Source organism: Thalia democratica, chromosome 1, assembly GCF_965202585.1.
Source record: "Thalia democratica chromosome 1, ktThaDemo2.hap1.1, whole genome shotgun sequence".
Classification (NCBI taxonomy): domain Eukaryota; kingdom Metazoa; phylum Chordata; class Thaliacea; order Salpida; family Salpidae; genus Thalia; species Thalia democratica.
The window spans coordinates 73,051,494-73,072,830 of record NC_139165.1 but is presented as its reverse complement, the minus strand read 5'-3'; the positions used below and the strand labels follow the sequence as shown (position 1 = coordinate 73,072,830).

General features: G+C 24.6%; 2 protein-coding genes across 2 annotated transcripts in view; one reads left to right on the top strand and one right to left on the bottom strand.

Moving 5' to 3' along the window:
* The window catches only part of LOC145849248 (methionine-R-sulfoxide reductase B1-A-like), a 64,303-nt gene that overhangs the window by 29,796 nt on the left and 13,170 nt on the right, over positions 1 to 21,337 (bottom strand). The window lies entirely within an intron of this gene.
* Positions 6,437 to 20,777, top strand: LOC145846934 (testis-expressed protein 47-like). Its single transcript, XM_082953462.1, has 6 exons — positions 6,437 to 6,563; positions 8,439 to 8,526; positions 8,848 to 9,041; positions 16,984 to 17,044; positions 17,507 to 17,596; positions 20,411 to 20,777. The coding sequence occupies exons 1-6, from the start codon at positions 6,454 to 6,456 to the stop codon at positions 20,609 to 20,611; spliced, it is 744 nt and encodes a 247-aa protein (XP_082809588.1). The 5' UTR covers positions 6,437 to 6,453; the 3' UTR covers positions 20,612 to 20,777.

The window sequence follows — 21,337 nt, the reverse complement described above, 5'->3', positions numbered from 1 at the left end:
GAAAAGTGTAAGAACAATTTGTTAGTTGTCGTGTAATTTTCAATCATACTAGTTTTAATTATGATAATTGATACCAAAAACGTTTAGCTCAAACGAAATTAAAGATATACTATTTAAAAACAAGTAACATAATTATTTTACGCACTGGTGCTATCTTCAAGAATAAGAAAATAGAAGCTTTTTAAAGTTCTTTAGTTTAGGTTGAGAACATTCAATCTTATACTCCCAAGATTTTTAGTATTGAAAAATCAATTATCTAAAATATTATATATATATATATAAGAAATAGTTTAAGGATGTGCGAAAAATTGTGTCAAAATTTGATAAAACTAATTTAAGAATTGCATACAGCATTTTCTCGAAATCAGTTTATTAGAACTTAGTCTCCCTTGTAATTTTGATTATTTTATAAGTAAAATGAAAGCTTGTTTACACTATGGATAAGTACTTATTGTTAATAAATTCACTTTTATTACAAACATCCTACTTATGGTTCTAAATTGCATAGATTCTTATTTCTTACATTAGATCGATTAAATTTTAAACGGTATATTGAAAGATTGACTACATACCGTATTAAGACACAAACGAATTTATAACTAATATTTTTAGAACAGAGTTGTTTAAAATAACAAAACCTCCATTATTTTTCATAGTATAAATCTCATAACAGGTCTTACTTGTAAATTTTATAGTTTTAGTTGAATAAAAAAGTTTACTAAACAATTTTCTATAACTTTTTTTTCTTGTCTTTTAACCTTGGAATTTTTTAAAAGGATAGTCTATAAACAAAAAAATAATTTTGAAAAACTAAGAAAAGTTTACATCAGAAATTTTTTTTTTAAATACCAACAGTTGTTTATTTTTAAAATTTTTTGAGTTTTACTTTGTATAATCAGCTCTAGTATTTCAGTATAGTTTCAAATAGAAAAAAGAAAATTTAAATGAATTTTAAACTTTAAGAATTATAAACATATAAGCATTGTTTTCACCATTTATATTTTGTCCGTTGTAAGTGCTTCAGTTTCTTGCGCTAGTTTATTATTATTTAATCGATTCAGTCTTGTCATTTTAAGAGCGAAAAATATTAATTTTTAGAACCAAAAGTGATACACTCTTTTATAACCATCCTGTAAAAACTCACTTTCAAATCCATAAAGATTTCTAAATGACAATTGTGCTATAAAGAGTATTCTATAGATAAATTGATAAAATTCAGTGGTAAAAGTAGTTTTTATTTTAGTAATAATTCCTGGCTTACATAAAAAAAAACAAGTGTTAATAAATTATGTTTTATTTAGTTTACTTAATTTCAATTATATAAGATGTTCAAAACAAAATTTAATTTAAAATGTAATTATCATAACAAAAAGTTACTACAGTTGATAAAAACACATGTGTACGTCGTCATCCAAAGTAGTAATAACTAGTTAGTTTTATTTCAAAACTTTTAAACACTTATGTTAATAATAAAAGTTAGCTATAAAACATAAATAAAATTTAAAAAGAGAGTAAATAAGCTCATTTAAATATACTAAAACAAAAAAATAATTTAATGCTGTGTGAATAACTTTTTCTAAGTTTTTCATTTTCATTAAAGAAAAAATTCCAAATTTTTTTACAGAACACGATAAAAAGCCATACACATCTAACATTTTTTTATCCTTTTTTATTAACAATACAATAACTCTAAAGTACGTTTAAACATTTTTATTTAAATTTTATAACTATTTTTACTTTTTTACCTTTGAAAGATTTTCTGCTGTCTATTATCTTTGTTTTTTTGCATCTTAGATTCAACAATACCATATTGTATTCTTCTTAGACGTTTTACAAGATTGTAAGCATTAACTTGAATGGTAATAAGCTGAAAAACACTTTATTATTACTTTTAAAAACGCATAAAAGTCTTATATAGGTTCTAACTGTTACAATTAAAAGTAAAAACTAAACAAATCGTTTGTAAAATCCAAAAACTAAACTAAAACATGCATTAGAATAATGTTTTTAAACTATACTGCCTTATAACTTTTAAGTTATATGTATCAAATGAAGGTAAAATAAAGGACATATGTTTTAAGTTTTTTAAATAAACAAATCGACGCTAAAAGTGTAGCTAAATAATATGATAAATAGAAAGAAGTTACAGCCATTGAGCTACACACCAAGGTATAATATTTTTTAATACTTTTTACTACATAGTTTATTTTTGTTTATTTTTATAACTTACTGTTTTGACGTTTTAAATTTTTTAAAAACTGCATAAGCGGCATATCTGTATTAGAAAAAAATACTGTATTTTAGATGTTTGCACGCGACTAAAAAGTAGCACATTGTAAACGATTGGTTCTCTTATTATATAAAAGTTGTGCCTAATAAAATACTTTAAAGAATTTGTTCTAACAGAATAGTCTAAATTATATGTTTCAATATAAAACTACTACTATAACGTGCGCAGTTGATTTAATTACTAGACAACCGTTTTAAATTTGAATATAAGTTTGTATTAAAGAACTTAATAGTAACAATATTTCTTTGTAAAGAAAGTTAATAACTACACACACAACAATGCAATTTTAAAATGCAATACATACAGAAACAGGAATATCTGATAAAATTTTGCGTCATTATTTGTAAAGTTTGAAGAATTACAAAAAATAAACTTAACAACAATTTTATGACTCTATTTAAAACAAAATTCTTCTTCAAAAAACAAAAATATTAACTAGTTTGTTGAAAATACTAAAAGAGTTCTTTGTATAGCCCAAAACTAATAACCTAAATTAAAGACTTCACAGTTTAATCGTTCTTTTCTGTAACAAGGCTTTATATTTAGTTATAATGAAAGTTCAAAAAGCTAGCAATTATTTTATGTTTTTTGTTAAAAAAATTTATTATAAGTTTAAAAGTTTAATTATAGTTGATAAGTCTCAAAAATAAAGAACAACAGTCTAGTTTCAATTTATTTAGATAGTATATAATATTATGAGTTTTTATGGTCAATTGATCTTTCAAATACTTAAAAAAGAGCGAGATCTTAAAAAGTATCTTGCAATTCGTTAAATATTATTAGCAAGGTCTTATTATAACGGTAAAAAGCTAATTGAAAAAAAAAACATACAATAACTCAGAATTATCCAAAGCTAGAATTTAAATTGTCAAAAATTAAACCGACGTGCCACCAAGTAAAAACTATAATAAAATTAATTTAAAATACTTTTATGAACATATACTTTGTTTAAATTAAGTTATTGCCGTTTTTATAAGTTTGAACTGTGATTTTTACTATCTTTCGTTTATACAAAATTCATTAAAGAACCTTAAATTTGTTGTCTAAGTAAGAATAAACAACCTTTTACTTCTTAGATAATTCAATTTTCGTTTAATATTATAACCTATTAAATACTTCTAGTTATTTATTAAGTAAAACCATAAAAATTATCATTATAGTGGAAAAAACATAAAACTACATACATGTCAACTAGTTTCATAAAAACGCTTTAGCAAAGACGTTTAAAATTGAAAAAATTCTTTAAAATTTTTGAGTAAAAAAAATCAAAAACGCAACTAAACTTTATATTTTATTAAAAAAAAACTATTTATGTAATGAATAGCTTTTTTTTTTTGAACTTTTGAACTCTTTAAAGCATATTGTTTTAAAACACTTTTTTTATAGAAAATTTCAAAGTTACTTCCGTTTTGTTTTAAAAATATCGTATTAACTATGTTGTGTAGTATTAACTAATTTTTCATAAAAATTAATTGACGAAAGCTAAATGACAATATCCTTTAAAAGCCAAGTTTTAATACACTAAGAACAAAGTTTATAAATGGTTGCTGAAAGCGAACACTAATATTTAGTAAGCGCCAGTCATCTGTTTGAGGTTATTATTAAAAGAAGACATTATTAAATCGTTCGAAACTCAACGTATAGTCTAGTAGATCATTGAAACTTTTAATTACAGCAAAATATCAAATATCTAGCAGTGATGTTTCACCAAAGCTGAGATGCTTTCGTCAACATAAAGTAAGCACAAAACGGTCGTCTCGATACGATACCACTAGCCATTTTGATATAAGTTTACTTACAAAAATTACTTCAGCTTGATATTAAGAAAAGCTTATAAAGTATGTATTTAGTGTTCAGTTCGCACAGCAACATTAACAATTTGATATCTGGCTTCTATGCAAACATGGCCATCAACAAAAATTTGTGAGACAATATATTTTACAAAAACTCTTCGGCCAGGCATAATAAAAAAAAAAACTTAAGTATAACCGAACGGAATTCTGATTTGCCTAAAACCTAGTTTCGATTATAAAATAAGCTATTAGACAAAATTATCTGAATGAAAAAAATAACGTAATTAAATACTGTAAATTAAGTTATTAATAATTAAAATTTTAGAAGATACCCTAAATAATATTTTTAAGAAAGCTTGCTAAAGTGTACTAGTTTAAATCTGTTTATTTATTTGTTTTTTATTTTAACGTCATAGTCAAAATTGTCCTGGAAAAGATGTTAAAAGGTATCTGTGGTGCATGACTCGATAACCGAAAGGTTTTTACTTACACCAGGTTTGTGGACTAAATTTTTTGAGCGCTTTTTTTTGTCCTTTAATAAACAATAGTAAACTTAATAAAATAAGTTAAAGTATACTTTTGTTGCTGTTACCATGGAATAAAATAACCTAACCTGATGCTACTACAAAGTTTAATTTTGAGCTACAAATTGAAACTAAAATAACTTTTACAAATGTTATTAAACATCTTACTTAGTCCACAATTAATTAGTTTATGTTGTGGACAATATTATTTTTGTTAAAACAAAAAGTGTTTATTTTTTTTTGAAAAATAGTCAGGTAAACTTAATTTTCTAAAAAAAAAATAATCAGAAATTATTTCTTTACTTTAAAATTTTTCTCTTTAAACTTTTATAAAAAGTTTAATTAAAAAAAAAATTCTATAAATAAGATATCATTTTAAAGGATAGATACAGTTTACTGTTGTAAGTAAGAGGAAGGGTTAGACTGATCTTTTTCTACCATAAAAAAAGATAAAGATTGCATAGGTTTGATAAAAAAGATCATGTAGGAATAAATAAGAATTTGTCAAGCCAGAAAAAGTTCGTAAGAATATATCAAAAAGTAATAAGTATAAGAGTAAGAAGATGTAGAATAAAACTAATTTTTCTAACATATCCTTAGTAAAAACTGTTTAAGTAAAAAAATTTAGTTTCAATAAACTAAATCTTCAAATATACTTGTATCTGACATTTAAAATTTGAAGTAAGTTGATAGTCTTCTGATATAAATACAGTTTTTGATGAATACATTTTTTTGACAGTTTTTTAACTAAATATCAGTATTCACTCTCTTTTCTTCTACAATAAATGATTATGCTTACAAGTTTTATTGTGTGTTATTTCACTTCATCTTTAATAATTAACACTCAATTTTTTGAAAATTAAAAAATAACATTTTAAATAATAAAAACTTGGGACGTTTGTCATTTGATAATCACTCAGAAGGCTAAAATTTAAATATTAAAAACCACAAGGTGTGGAAGATCCTGAAGTTCAAATCCCCAAGCATGTGATTATTGACGCTGCTACAAAAAATACACCCATAGAACAGTGAGAAAATTACTTCGTGTATAGCAATTAAAGTTTGTATACCTACTACTGATAACTTAAGTTATTGTATATTTTTATTTTGGGTCAAGAATTTTAGGTAATGCGATGTCATAACATAAGTCTGTTTTCAATTTAAAAATTGTTATTACTGTATTAATTATTTTTTTTTGTAAAAGTACTTACTAATTAAGAAATTTGTATACATATTGATCTTGATCTAACTGATACTGATAGTATGTTTGATTTTTAAGCTAACCCAAAAAGTTACATTGCAAATATACAGAACTGTCCTCTAAGTGTGAGCTGATAAGAAAACTATAAAAAACTGCTGTTTTTGATCTAAGAAAATTAAACAGCTTTCAAAAAGACAAAAATAAGTCTTAAAAAGGCATTGAATTTAGAAATTATATAATAATATATTAAGTAGGTTTTAAATTTTATACTTAAAATTAATTTCCAACCTAATAGCAAAAAAAGAAATATATTTGTTTTTAGCTGTGTAAGTAAATATGAAGAAAAATTTTATCAAAATAAAGATTTGTCTTCCTTTTTAAATTTTTTATTCATAATATTATAAAAATAGTTATATCATGTTATTATAGTTTAATTATTAAAGCTTTGAAATCTGGCTTTAAAATATTTAAATTATATTCATTATGCAATGTGCATAGTTATTGTCATTTTTATGTTTGATTATATATTATTTATATAGTTATAAAAAATTATACAAAATCATGTATTTATTTTAAAGAAATACAAGTGTTCTAAACAAGTTTTTTTTATGTTGTTAAAGGCAATTTTTTACTAAAATACTAAAAATGGCTGCAGCTGAAAACGTTGAACTAAATACACCAGAATCAAGAGTTTCATATTTTCAAATACAAGATGAAAAAGCAAAGGCTTTAAACAAAACCTCTATTTTACACAGGTTGTATTTCATTAGTCATATTTTAAATATAATGGAAACATTATTGATTAAAAAACTTATAAATTCAAGTTTTAATTATGATTGGGTTGTCAAAATTTTACAAACTGATATTAGTTTTTATTATGTCTGCTTAATTTCAAAGATTAACATGTTTGCCTTAAAATAGCATTCAAAGTATTTTATTTTACTTTAGAAATAGAATCTCTTGTTTATATATATAACATGAAACTTTTATTAGATACATTTTTGTAGTTTCTCTTTTTTAGCAGTTTTTTAATCTAATAATTTAACAAAACTTGTAAACATTTTAACACAATTGATAAATTTAAATGGTAAACATAAAATAAATATAAGTAAGCTTATTATTAGTTTTTTATGATAACATCAGCTAAAAAATATATAAGCTTACTTATATTTATTTTATGTTTACCATTTAAATTTATCAATTGTGTTAAAATGTTTTATAAAATTTTATTACTAATACAAACATTTTTTTAGGATTGATCCTTGATTTTTAGGATTAAAACTTGATTTTAGCTAATAGTTTATAAAAAAGAAAGCTAGTAATATATAGTTGGTAGCAAATTTATAAGTACATAATCTTACTATTGAAGACATCATCTAAAAAAGTGTAACTAAGGTTCCAGTCCAAATTTAAAATTGTGCTTTTAATATAATAAAAAGTGCATACCTAAAAAGTGTGTACTCAACAGGAAGATTACTGTTTATGTTTTCAATATAAACTTAATTAGGTTATTGAAATATTAATGTAAAAAAAAGTTTTAATTGTTAATTAACATTTTTATAACTTTGATAAAAGGCTGTTATTAAAATGAATAAAAAACAAGAAAAAGGCCTAAAAGTCTCATTTTTTTGTTTGCTTGAATTACTTACAGCAAGACATTCCAAAGTTATTTAAATATATATTTAAGATCACATGATATTATTTTAAATAACCTTTAGAAGTATTTACATATTTACTGCTAATATCAGTATATTGAATAAATTTGTAGTAAGTACTTTATTCAGTTTTCAAATAGTTTAAAAAAAGTTTTAATACTTTTGTCTTTTGTTAAAGTTGTGATGTAAGAACTATTTTAAAATTTGTATAATCTTAAAAATTTTCTATGGTAGTTATAGTTTTAAAAAGTGTTTTATTAATAATTTTTATTTAGAATAACTTAAATAAGTTTACGTAAGAATTTTTGTAAACTTATTATAATATAATTTTTAAAAAGCTTTAAATACAGTAGTATTCTAAAAATTATCAAAAAGAATCCAAAATTTGTGAGAAATCCTTGGTTTGATATTTGAAATTGAATTATAATGCTAATTTTTGTTATGTTAGATTTAAAAACTATTATTTACACATAACAGGTTTTCCACGCACTCAGTATAACTCAGAATGTTTTGAAACTTTTTAGAATCTCAGGACAGCTCAGGATATTTTGATTTTTTTAAAACTCAGCCTGACTCAGGATAGTTTTATTTTTCTATAATAAACTCAAGACAGTTTTAAGATTATTTTTAAATCTAAGGACAATTTTTTTTTCTAGATTTTGAATGATATTTAGTTGCAAAATTTTGTTAATTTATTACCAATTTTGTTAAAGAACTTGATTTTTATTAATTTTGAAATGTTAAATAAAAATGTTTTTTAGGAATTTGAAAAACTCATGACTACTAAAGACAGTTTTAGGTCACTTAGGATAGTATTTTTTTAACTTAAAGAGTGGCAACCCTTTGTTAGTTTAAAAGTATTTATTATAATCAATACAAGTTTTATAAGTTTTTCTTTAAGCATAGTAGTTTATTTCATTTATTTAAATTCCTCTAATAGGTTGTTGTTTTTTATATGATACCTTTTTTTTTCAGATTAGTAGCTGTAGCTGAGATCGGTGAAAACTTATCAGAAAAGTCTTCAATTGAAAGCTTTTTTGAAGATACTTTTGATAAATTACAAGTAAGTAAGAATTTAGATTTAGTTTTCTTATTTACGTTTTTTGCTATTAATTGAATTAATTTATTAATATATTATGTTTTGGTTTTAAGAAAACAAATAAAGAGATCTCAACTACTAGAGAAGAAATAATGAATATATTCTATCAAGATTTTATTTTACAAACCAAGTCTTTGACCGAAACTTAGTTTGTAAAATAAATTCTTGAAAGAATAAATTTGTTAATTTATAAGTTGTTGAAATAACAAACTCTTATCAATTATTGCTCAACATATACATTAAAAAAACTTTTTATAGTTAGCTATTGAGTCAACATTTTTTTAGAAAAAAATGCAAGCTGAATCAAGTAGTGGAATTCTGTTATTGTATCCAAACCATGTCACAATAGTGTTGGAATCATCATATGACGTTATTGTTGAAACATTGAGAACTATAAACTCTGACCCAACCACTGAAGATGACGTCTCATTGTTTGGGCTGTGTAGAATTGTTACAATTTTTCATGACATTGGATCCAGGTTTTACAAATATTTTATCCATTCTGACTAGTTTTCAAAATAACCTTTAAGATGTGTTATTAAACTATGAGTGTGCAAAGTTTAATTTAAGGGTAAATTTAAAGGTTAGTATCAAATTTCAAAAAAAAAATCACAATGATCGGAGATTCTAAAACTTAAACTATATATTTTGTAGTTTGTAATGAGTGGGGGCGGTTATTATTAATTTTTTTAAACAGAGCATTTACCAAAATAAGTCTATGAAACCCTTCTGTAGATTAATAAAGAGTTTCTATTCAAATATACTTTTACTTGTTATATATTAACTTCTGCAGGTATTTGTTTTTAAAGTTTATCATTAACTTTTTTTAAACTACAGCAATTATAAAAAAAAAGAAATTAAAACATTTTGTCTTATCAAGATGTTAATAACTTCAAGCATAAAAGAATGTAGTGCTAATAATGGAAGATAGTATAAGTTATTATCATAATAAATAATTTTTACTATATATAAAACTTATTTTCTACCAAAAAAGGGTGTATTAAAAAGTCTATTTAATTTGTTCCAAATCAAAAACAATCAGATACGCTGAAACGAAATTGTTTTTATCAACAATACACTACCCTTCAATTTTCTCTGTTCATTTTTGTTAACTGGGTTTATTTTCAAAATTTGATGGACCTTCAGGTTGCTTTTGGAGTTTTCACTTTTGATTAAACAAAATATTAACTTGTTATCCTCGTCATCTTTGCTTAAGCTTCCGTTTTGTACTTTGCGTTTACGCAGCCGTTTTGGTTGGTAATGTCATTATACTCTAAAGGAAGTTGTATCATAAACAAACCTTAAGTTGTCATCTAGCTGTGTTGCGATAAAATTCAGTTTTAGCAGCTGATTGGGAACTATTTATTTTTCCAACTCTGTTACAACAGCTTTCAATGTTAAATGCTCGACTTCATCATTGGTAAAGCGCTGATGATTTGATAAAATAACACTATTTTCTTATACTTTGTTTGGTTTAAATAGTTAAAGAGTGTATCTCTAAGTTTTTTTTTGGTGTAAATACCATCTCGTCTTTTTTTAAGTAAGCAGGAGTTACTAGACTTTGATGGGCCAAAGCTATTGATACTGCAATATCTTTTTCAAATGTACCTTGCATTCTTCCTGCTATCAAAAACCTCAGGCTTAGGTTATTCTACAGCTGCTGAATCAAGGGGATGATTAACTTAGATTTTTATAGAATTCTACTGATGGCATTTACAATTCTATTGGCAACTGTGAATGTATCAGCAGACTGTATCTGAATAATAACTCATTTACAAAAATGAAATTAAAATGGGATGAAGGTAGTCTTCCTCTTTTGGTTTTAAAGATCGGACTGGAATGAATTTTAGATAAACAAAAATAAAAAATGGTTAGAACCATCAAAAAAATCAGTCTCAGTCAAAAATCTTACTTTTGCTATAAAAGACTAGAAAAAAGATCACATTACATAAATAAATCTAACTGGCTCCAAAATAAACAAAAAATTAGAAGAAAAATTTCCACAACAAAAACAGCAAAAAACTAAAAAATAAAAACAAATATGATAGAAACAGGTACAGATCAAAACAAAAATTTAAAAAAATAAATAATCTTATTGACTCAGCTAAAGATAATGTATTAAATAAATCAAAAATATAACAGATAACCAACTAATACTGCTAAACCATGGGCTAAACTTTGTTCCAACACCACAATGGACAGAAGAAATAGAAAAAAAAGAGTTTAAATTCCTTACAGAACATATAAGAAGAGCCCAGTGGAAAGATTTTTAAGAAAATAAAGACATAGAAGAAACAGATCAAATAACACACATTCTAACAAAATTAAAAATTCCCACACTTTCTTTACCTCCACAAACAGACATAAGCAAAGAAATAAAGGATTACACAAAACTAATACATAGAAAGGTTGAAGACTTGAAAGAAACAGTAAAACAAAATTTTATATGTAAAAATAACTTGAATAATGAAATTAAAATAGCGTTAAGAGAATTAAAAAAACTAGTAAATCAAAATAAAATAGCCATAACTAACTCAGACAAAGATGGAAAAATTTTAATACTAAAATTTGAAGACTTTACACACATAGTTTCTTAAGAACTTAAAAAATTTGAAGAAATCAAGACAAATACATCTTAAACCAATTTTATAAATCAAATTTATAGACATTATTTAAAAATCTGACATGTCTCAATCTACATCTTAAGTTGTCAGATATCAGAAAGTTTTACGAATTTTAGGGGTTCAAAAAAGTGATTAACTGTATCCATAAAGGTAGACTTCGGCCGAATCCAAAACTTTTATTTAAATTAGATTCCGACCGGATCCGGATCTCAACTTAAAATTAGCATCCAATCGGATTCGGATCTAAAAAGTCATTATTTGCCTGGATCCGGTAAATCACTAATTCAAAACGCTCCGGCCCGCAAAAGACTAAATTTTTCCGGATCCGGCCCGTTGATTTAAAAACGTTGCCCACCCCTACTCTAGGACCTAGGTCTATTATTTAGAAACAAGTAAGTATAAGGTAATAAGTTCTTTCAAACAATATAAATAAGACTCAATTTTTCAGAACAATATATATTTCATGCTTCTTTTGTCAGTTGTATACTAAGCAATAAAAATAAAATTTCAAATCTAGCTTATATAGTGAAAATGCAATCAACGTAATTAATAATAAAGCAAAGAGTAATTAACAATACATAAATACTTCTAATTACAATGCAACTAAAAAAAAAAATAAAATAGAGCAACAACTTATAAAACAATTTAAGAAAACAACGAAACAGTATAATCAAAATCTTTATGTTTACACAACTGAGGTTTTCTTAAAAAAATACAAATAGCCTCAAGTTTAATTAAATCAGAAATGGAAAACAATTTTTAATAATTTTAAATCTTTTTAAATTATAATTACTAGCACAATCAAGGTAATTTACTAAGTGTTCAGCAATAGCAGATCTTTTTGAAGCATTTATTACTCTAATACAGGGGTCGGCAAACTGCGGCCCTTGGAGGGTAAATCTGCGGCCCGCGAGCACGTTTTCTTTTTTAATGGAATGCGGCCCGCGAAAGAAAACTCTGTGGCCCGCGAGCATGTAAATGTGGCCCGCTGAGCAAAAATATATTCTAAGTTTAATTTTTTTATGGTAAAAGTGCTGTAGTTTGTTTAACTTGTTTAAATTTGATTAGTCTCATTTGAAGTCACTGTAAAACATTTCGAAATATCTAAAAGACTTTACTCCTTTGGGTTAAAAATGTAAAAAAGACAGATTAGCATTCGAGCTGTGTTTTTTCTCAGTTTTATATTAACTATCTTCTTACAATAACAAGATATGATCTGAAAAAACAGTCTTAAAAGTTTTTTGACACAGTAAGTTATTTATATAACACCTGTTACGTAAATGAACAAAATGCAAATGTTTTCCCTTGTGTACAAAATTAATGAACAGTAATTAACAAAAATGTCATTTCCTTACAGTTTATATATTTTGTTTAATATGTAACTTATACCTAAGATATTTATCACTATACTTAAGTGTACACAAAAACATTAAAAATAATATAATAAAAAGAAATAAAGTTTATTTTATTTAGATTTTAACACATTTTGAATGTTGTATAAGTTTTCTGTGTACTTTAAGTTATTTCCTATGCAAACCTATGTACAGAGATGTTTATTTTTAAACCACTTTTAAAACATTATTTAAGTTAGATTAAGTTCAATTTAAGCACAATTTTCAACTATAATTGTTTTTACATACAATATCTAAAAATGTACAAACATATTTAAAACAATAAATATGACATAATTACATTATTTTTTGTTCAGTATACATTTTTATTTTACAAACAAAACTTTTTAGCAACTTAAGTTAATTTCTTTACATTGCACACTTATATACACAAATGTTCTTTTTTGGATACCTATTTAATACAAACTAGATTTAGGGATAATAAATTTGTTGAGTCTGTTTTTATCAATCAAGATAGTTTAAATTTAAGAAATAAACAACTTAACATTGCCACACACTCAGACTAAATCAGGCTAGTTTATAAATTTTTCGAATATCAGGTCAGTTTAGGCATTTTTCAGTTTTTGACTTAAATTGTTTTTTTATTCTAAAATATAAGGATAGTTTTTTAATCATTCAGGCATGATTTTTTGCTTTGAAGAGTGGCAAAGTAAACTTATGATGTATGTTTTGTTCCTTTCACAGCTTTGGTTTTAATTATGATATATGTTAAGTTTTAAGTTTTGCAGCTACTCAAGTTTAAACTATAATTTTTATTATCGTTTACAAATAAATGTTAACAATTTTTGTTGCCAAAAAACTTTGAATTTTGAAATAAAAAATAGAAATTTGACAATTTAAGCAAAAAAAATCTGGAAGTTCAGAATTTTCGAAAATAACCATAAGTTTTAAACAATTTTAACATGTAAAGTAATGAAACTCTGACTTTACTCAAAAGAGCTATCATATAAATGTTTTTTTGTTCTCAACAATTTAATTTATTTATAAGAACATTGAAAACCGCCTAACAGTATCTTTTTAATGTTGGTATACAATTTTAGACAGTTTTTTTTTACTTTATACTTAATTTTATACTAAAAACAGACTACAAAATTTGCTCTTTTAAAAACATAGAAGAAATTCAGAAAACCTGGAAAAGATTTCTTAAAAACTTTTGGCAACCTTAAAACTGTTTACATTCTTTCTAAAAGTTGAAATAGCACAAACATTTTATTTTAACATATGTTATGTATATACATTATAAGAATTTTTTTTTTTAAATAATTAACAATGGTAATTTTAAGTATAATGATAAACTATTTAAACTTTCTTATCTTTAACACCCCTTGTAGGTAATCAGATTCATATGATTTCGCAGTATAATGTTCTGAACCTTCTTAATAAATGTATGTAAAACCTTACACAGAAATTATCATAGTCATTATTTCAATCACATCAATTTACTAAAATGTCATTTTTTACAATTTAGGTATTTTTTTTGACATGTAATTTATACCTAAGTTTCTCTTATATATGTTATATCACTACATATTATGTTTGAGTGTACACAAAAATATTTAAAATAACACAATAATAAGAAATAGTGTTTATTTCATTTTGGTTTTGACATATTTTAAATTTTTAAAAGATTTCTGTGTATTTTAAACTGATTTCTACGCACACCAATGTACATAGATGCTCATTTTTAAACCGCATTCTTAAATAATACTTTAGTTAGTAAAAACACCTCAAATAAATATTTTCAGATGAGCAACATTTGTTCTTGTTTTCAATAATAGATCAATTAAAGTCCTAATTTGATTTATTTGGCTTTGAAATATCAGAAAGGCTTTTTGTTGTCACTGAAGAAATTAACAAAAAATTTTACTACCACTAACACAAGTTTTTTAAAAAAAATTTCTAATCTAAACGGTGTCTCCTTTTAAGTATTTAATTTTGCTACTTTATAACTTATTTTTACAAATTTTTCTGTTAAGTATGTAGTTACTGAAGATAATCATGTGCTTTGTTAAAACTGACTTAAGCGATTTGTTTTTTTCGTTTCTCGCAACAACTCCTAATTAACGTTTTGTGATTCTTATAAATCGTCTTATATTTTTATTTTACTCTTTTTATAAGCAATATTTTCATTGCAGATAAAGCAATAAATAATTGTACAACTATCAATAAAAAATAAGTTTTTCTACTTCAATAATGGCTTAACAAATTTTATACTTTCGTCAACAATATTTAAGAAACTTAACTATCCATTCAAACTGAATTATAATAATATTTTTTTACTGTATATATTTATTTCACTGTCAAAAAACTTCGTTATTTAAGTATAACACAATTATTGTAAAAAAAAACAATATTGCTTCTACTGTCTTGAAAATGAACAAATAACACGCTTTCGATTCACTAGTACTTCGTTATTTTTTATTTCGTGAGTTTTATTTAAAACAGAGTTGCCAAACAAACAAACTAGTTGAAAAACTAACAGTTAGTTAAACCTATTTAAGACATTTTAGAAAACTTAGGTGTACGTGTGAAACTTTTATTTCAGACACTTTGAATAAATTTTTAAATTCTCCGAATAGTTTTTTGACTGTTGTGAAGTTTATTAATTATAACTTTTTACTTGTCGTTTTAAATATTGTGTACTTTTTTATGATGATACTTTAATTAAGTATTAAAGCTTTTGGTTTTTAGAAGCAAGTTTTTAGCTTTTATAATTTTTAATAAACTCATGCTGGTTTTATGTAATTCAGATATTTTTGCTTTTAAACTGGCTGACATGTAAAAGACTAGTTAATTTTTAATAAGGTATTTCATTAAAGTATTTAATCATTAACTATGTTAAAAAACTGTCATATTCTTCTCACATAACATATAGGTATTAAACTGATTAAGTTAAGTAGTTACTGATTTTTTTAAAAAGTGCAAATTATTTTAAACGCAAAAACTATTTTCAACAGTCAATGTTTTTTTGAACGTTAAAAAGTGGTTGACAATATAAAAAATAGATAAAAGTGACTTATAAATGGTTTTCAAGCTTAGTTTTTATAAAGAGCTAGGTTGTAAGTAAAATAAAAAATATATTAAATTAATCTTATTCGCTTTAAAAGATAATACATAGTTTATTAAGTCTGGAGTATATTAGTCTATGAAAATTATATTTCATTAAATATGTATAATTTAAATGAGTATTCTATATGTAGCTAAATGTTATTAAAAATTTTAAACTGAATAAAATAAAAGTTTTTTATTAGTGTCACTAAAACTAAAACTTCGGCCCGCGAAGATTTTGGAAACTTGAAATTTGGCCCGCGAGCACCAACTGCCTGCCGACCCCTGCTCTAATAGATTCAGTTTTCTTATTACTCATACAAAATTCATGGATACTTTTTGGAATATGTTCTTTTATTCTTTTTCCAAATTGTCTTGAGGTCATCCCGACATAACTAGCTTCACAGAAGCAGTTAAACTGGTAAACTATCATACTATGTTTAAATTCTGCTCTCGGATCCTTTCCCCAAGGTCTAAACATTGGTTTAGATACGAAAATAACGATTGGCTTTGCCGGATGACCTCAAGACAATTTGGCAAAAGAATAAAGAAACATATTCCAAAAAATATCGATGATTTTTGTATGAGTAATAAGAAAACTAAATCTATCTTATAATGTTTATATGTTAAAAAAAACTGAAACTATTACATTGTAACGTAAAATTAATAATTGTAAAAGTGAATCTACACACATAAAATTAATCATAATTATTATATATAAACTTTTCCTGGTTCACTTTAACAGCATATATCACATTGGTTGACTGCTTGTGTTAGTTTAATGCAAGGTTTCCCAAAGGGGGTAGTTTTTTTGGTCATTCTTAACAATATCTAGTAAAAGGAGAAAAGGAACGGTATCGAAATTTTTGGCAAAAAGGTAGTGATAACTAGTAAGCATGGTTGCCAAAAAACCTGGAATCCTGCGAAAACCTAGAATTTAGAACAAAAATAACTAAAATATTAAAGTTTAAAAAACCTTGGCAACCATGAGTAAGGCAGCAACAACTAACTTACAATAAATATGCTGGGATTTGTAATGAAGATTATAGTAAACGTAAACAACAAATGATTTCAAATTTAAACTAGATATTTAATGGTTTGTAATTGATGAGGGCGATCGCTTTTTTAATTTCTAAATATGGGGCGATTATGAAAATAAGTTTGGAAAACTCTGGTTTAGATATTGAAGTACTACAAAGCGTGTAAAGTAAAACAAAAATATAATTAAACTTATTTGTTTTTATAAAGTATTAATAGTATTATTTATTTTAGTTGTTTTATTTAACTACTACAACAAAGTTTTTCTTTTCAGTTCTTTATTTAACTATTTTGTTTAGGTTGTTTCCAAAATGGTTTTGCAGGACTCTAAACTTAACTCCATTGACACAAAGACCGGACGTTAGTTTCTGTGCTGTTTAGATGTCTTATAAGTTAAAAATTTTGAATGATTTACAACGTTTAAAGTTAAAACAACGGTTATTATTATCAAAAAATTGCAGTTCATCCTAGTTTAAGTTAAATTAATGATGTTTTTATACTATTATGGAATACATTCTTGAGTTTGAGATTTTATTAAAATTGTTAGCAGAAATCGTTTGTAAATTATTATAATGCTATTTAAATAACTAACATGTATTTAATATTTATAATATTGAATAAATTACTAAATTATTAAATTAAAAGAATATTGTACAAGTTTTTGCTAAAATTATTAAGTTCAAAAGCATATCTTTTTTATCTTATAAATTTATTGTTGTTAGTATTTATCAATAAACAATAGTTTAATTATTTTGTCTAGATCTAAATTAGTGAATAATCGATAAGTTTGACGTATTTTAAAGTAGTTTGTGTTGGTTTCAGAAAAATGTTGAAGCAGAAAAACTATGTGTTGACATTATTACTTCAATTGTGAAACTTGCATTGTTCATGTTGAAATGCACTGCTAACATGGTTTGCTTTTTTTGTTTTTAACTTTGTTTTATGTTTTGTTGCACAAGCTATTGTGTTCTGTATAGACTAGTAATTACAAATAAGTTACAATTTCAAGCTAAATTTCAAGGTTTAAGTTAAAGTGTAAAAACATACTTTTAATTTAAGTATTTTTATCATAATATTTGATCATTTACTTAATATTACTAGTTTTTGACTGTAGCTTTAGATATATTTTTTACTTTAAAGACTATGTATTTAAATAAAAAATGTTGTACATAAAGTATTATAAGATTTATATTGTAAATTCGTAAATGCTAAACGTAAAAAAATATGTATAAAAAATATAATAAGTAAAAATATCACCCGTTTTAGCTATAGTATATTCGAAAAAAAAAATTTAATCAAACTCAGGTAATTTAAAATTTTTATACATTATTTTGTACAGAGGTACATGTGGTATCTAATTTTTTTTTAATACGCTAGCATAACATATCAATTTTTAGTAAATGTCATTGAAGAAAACTTATAAAAAATTAAAGAATTTTCTCGTATCCTTAAAATTTTATGGTGTTTATTAGGGTTGCCACAAGATCAGGAAAATCAAAAAAATTCAGGAAAAACTAAAAAAAAATGACAAAAGTCAGGAAAAAATGGGGTTTTTTGAAAAAATAGTCAGGAAATTTGAAAAAACGTCAGATTTTGTGAGTTTAAATTTACAAAATTCCCTATTTTCTAAAAGCTTCAAATGATAAAAAAATAATTAAAAGTTCCATTAAGTCAGACTAAATTTGCAAAATTTTCCTAAATTTACAAAAATACTGAATGCCTTCATCTGGTAAAAATTAATAAAATGCTTTCATCTGGTAAAATTTAAATAGCAAAAAGTAAATAAATGAAGCCCACAAATTGTTGCTTGATTTAGAGAAAAGATTCTCTTCGACAATTGTAGGAGCAACAAATGAGAACGATTTAAATAAAATGAGGCAAATGGTTTTATCTGCCAAGAAATTTAAGCGGGATGCAGACCAGATAAAGGAAACCATATCTTCATTAGATAAAGAGGTTGAAGTGCTAGTAAAGAAAGGGAGAAAATAAATTTTATTAAATATAGTAAAAACAATTAGTTTAATTAAAATCTTTATTGTTTTAACGTTTCAACTGTAAAAGTCTGTATTGTTTTAAGTTTTAATTGTAAAAGTTACTTATATGTCTTTTTGTTTATTTAAATACAGTATACTACCGCTTAAGTACGCACTTTTTTTGGTACGCATCACGCCTTAAGTACGCACAAATTATTATTTTGCCTTAAGACAAAGTAAAGGATATTATACTAGAACTTCAAGAAATTCCAGTTTTTTTGCCTAAATTTTCAATCATCAAGTTTTTCCAGATTATTTTATGTTTCCAGGTAGAATGGCCAACCTGCTGAGTTAGCCTGAAACTTTCACAATTTTTAAACTAGGGTGAGTAATCCTGAGTAGGCCAAGTGGCCTGAGATTGTGACAGTCCTGTTATTAAATGTTAACAAACTAAATACTTATGTTGTGGTTGCAGAAAAGTAAAAAGAATAATGATATTTGAGCTGTAATGCTATAAAATAAATAAATATAGATGACAAAGTTAAAAAAACCTACATATACAAAATAGCTAAGTCATAATTTAACTTAAATGTACATACATTGATGATTTTAAAATGTTTGGTAAACACATAGTAGTTTGGTACTTTCCCTCTAACAAAACAAAATGTAGCTTAATATTTTTTTTTAAATCATTGACTGACATTGACTTTCTATATTAAATATATGTATTATTTATGTAGATGCTTTTTATAGAAAAAATAAATCATTTTAAAATCTATTAAAAAAAATTTGCAAATTAGAATTATGTTTTAAATGTTAAATGAAATAAATGAAATAAATTTGGCTTAATTATTTGGTGGCTAGTTGTAAGAAAAAAAAAAACAACTAAATTTCATATTATACTATATCGTCAAAAAGTACGCACTACCCGTGCTAAGTACGCACTTTTTGGTCGGGTTCAATTTGCGTACTTAAGCGGTAGTGTACTGTACATTTATGTTAGGAAATGCTAAAACATTGTTTCTTTTTTCAACAAGTTATGAATATAAGTTAGAAAATACAAGTATTTTGCTGATACAGCTTTTTATTGCAAATACATCAATTATACATAGATGGTTCAAGTTATGTAATGGAAGTTAGATGACTGAATTCAGAAAAAAGAACTGTTGTTTTAACCTGTATAAAAATAAGATTGAAAGCTTTATACAGATTTAAGTGTTTGATTATGTATTTTACAATAGGTTTTAATACAGAGCCTGATTTAGAAAAGTCAGGAAATTTTTAGTAAAAAGTCAGGAAGTTTTTCCCAGCTTGATCTGTGGCAACCCTGATTTATTTTTTAGTTTGATTTGTAAAATTCCTAATGGACTATTTTTAATTAGTTTTGTATATATGTAATAATAATAAAATAAAAGTACAATACTCATTTTTTACTTTAAGATATAATCTCACAAAAATATTATTGAAACGCTGGCTACATTTTGGTAACTTAAAACTGTTGATGTTTGGAATAAACATATTTTTGTTTGTGTTTTTTTGTAAAAGTTCTGTCTTTTATTACAAAACCTATTTACATACTTTTATACAATTTTTAAAAATCTAACTTCTGTTACATAAATATACCATTTTATAACAAAAACCCATTTACTTTTTTTTTTGTACAATTTTTATAAATAAATTTTGTTTTATTTTTTTTTATAAATAATCAAACCCAACGCTACTTTTTTGTTTAATATTCTCTAAACTTAAACAGCAAGTGGAGACGTTCCAGCAACTGTGCGGTCAGTACTGTCCGGTCCAACTCAACCTGACCTTGGTCCTCATGAACCGGGACTTCATGACTTGCGGGGAGTACATGAAAATTTTCCACTCTCCGCTCGATGTCACTCTCGATCAGGAAATTATGTGGCCGATCGACAACGATATCGTCAACGCTGCATGCTCCGATGTTTGAAATATTATACATATATATTCTACATATATTTTTACTTCACTGTTATTTTTTCACACTGTGATTTTATTTAGCAAGCAAAGAGCTTGTTTATTTTAAAAATTTTGATATAACTGATAAATTTGATTACTTTTTGTTTTAGTAAATGTTTTTTTTTTTCTGAAATGTTTACGCCCTTCAACTGTATTTGATGACATGTTTACTACACACTTTTCAAAAACAATTTTTCTAAATACATTTTTTTAACGCATATTGAAGTCTTTTTATATAGTACCTTTAGTCAAACTAATATTTACGTTTAAAATTATATTTACTAAGATAATACCGAAACTGTTTTAAAAGTCATCAAAAATGTACATAAAAAGATTATTTTGTTAGTGGATTGAATTTTTGAATTAAAGCTGTCTTTTTTTAAAGTTTTTATTTAACAATAGTTTTATTTATACAAATATATACTGTCAAACTTTCACATAATGAATAATCAGAAATGTAACTTTCTAAAACACAAAACTAATATTGTTAAAACAATCACGTTATTTATAGTAAAATACTGAATTTAAACGAATAACTTTCGATTTCAAAAAAAAAGTAATTAAAAGTATCAAATTAAAGTATTTACTTATCAACGTGATAGTGTAGAATTTAAATTTAAAACTGTGAAAGATGCAACGTTATATATTCAGAATAACAAATTTAATTTTATTAATTGTTCTGGTTTGCTCACTAACA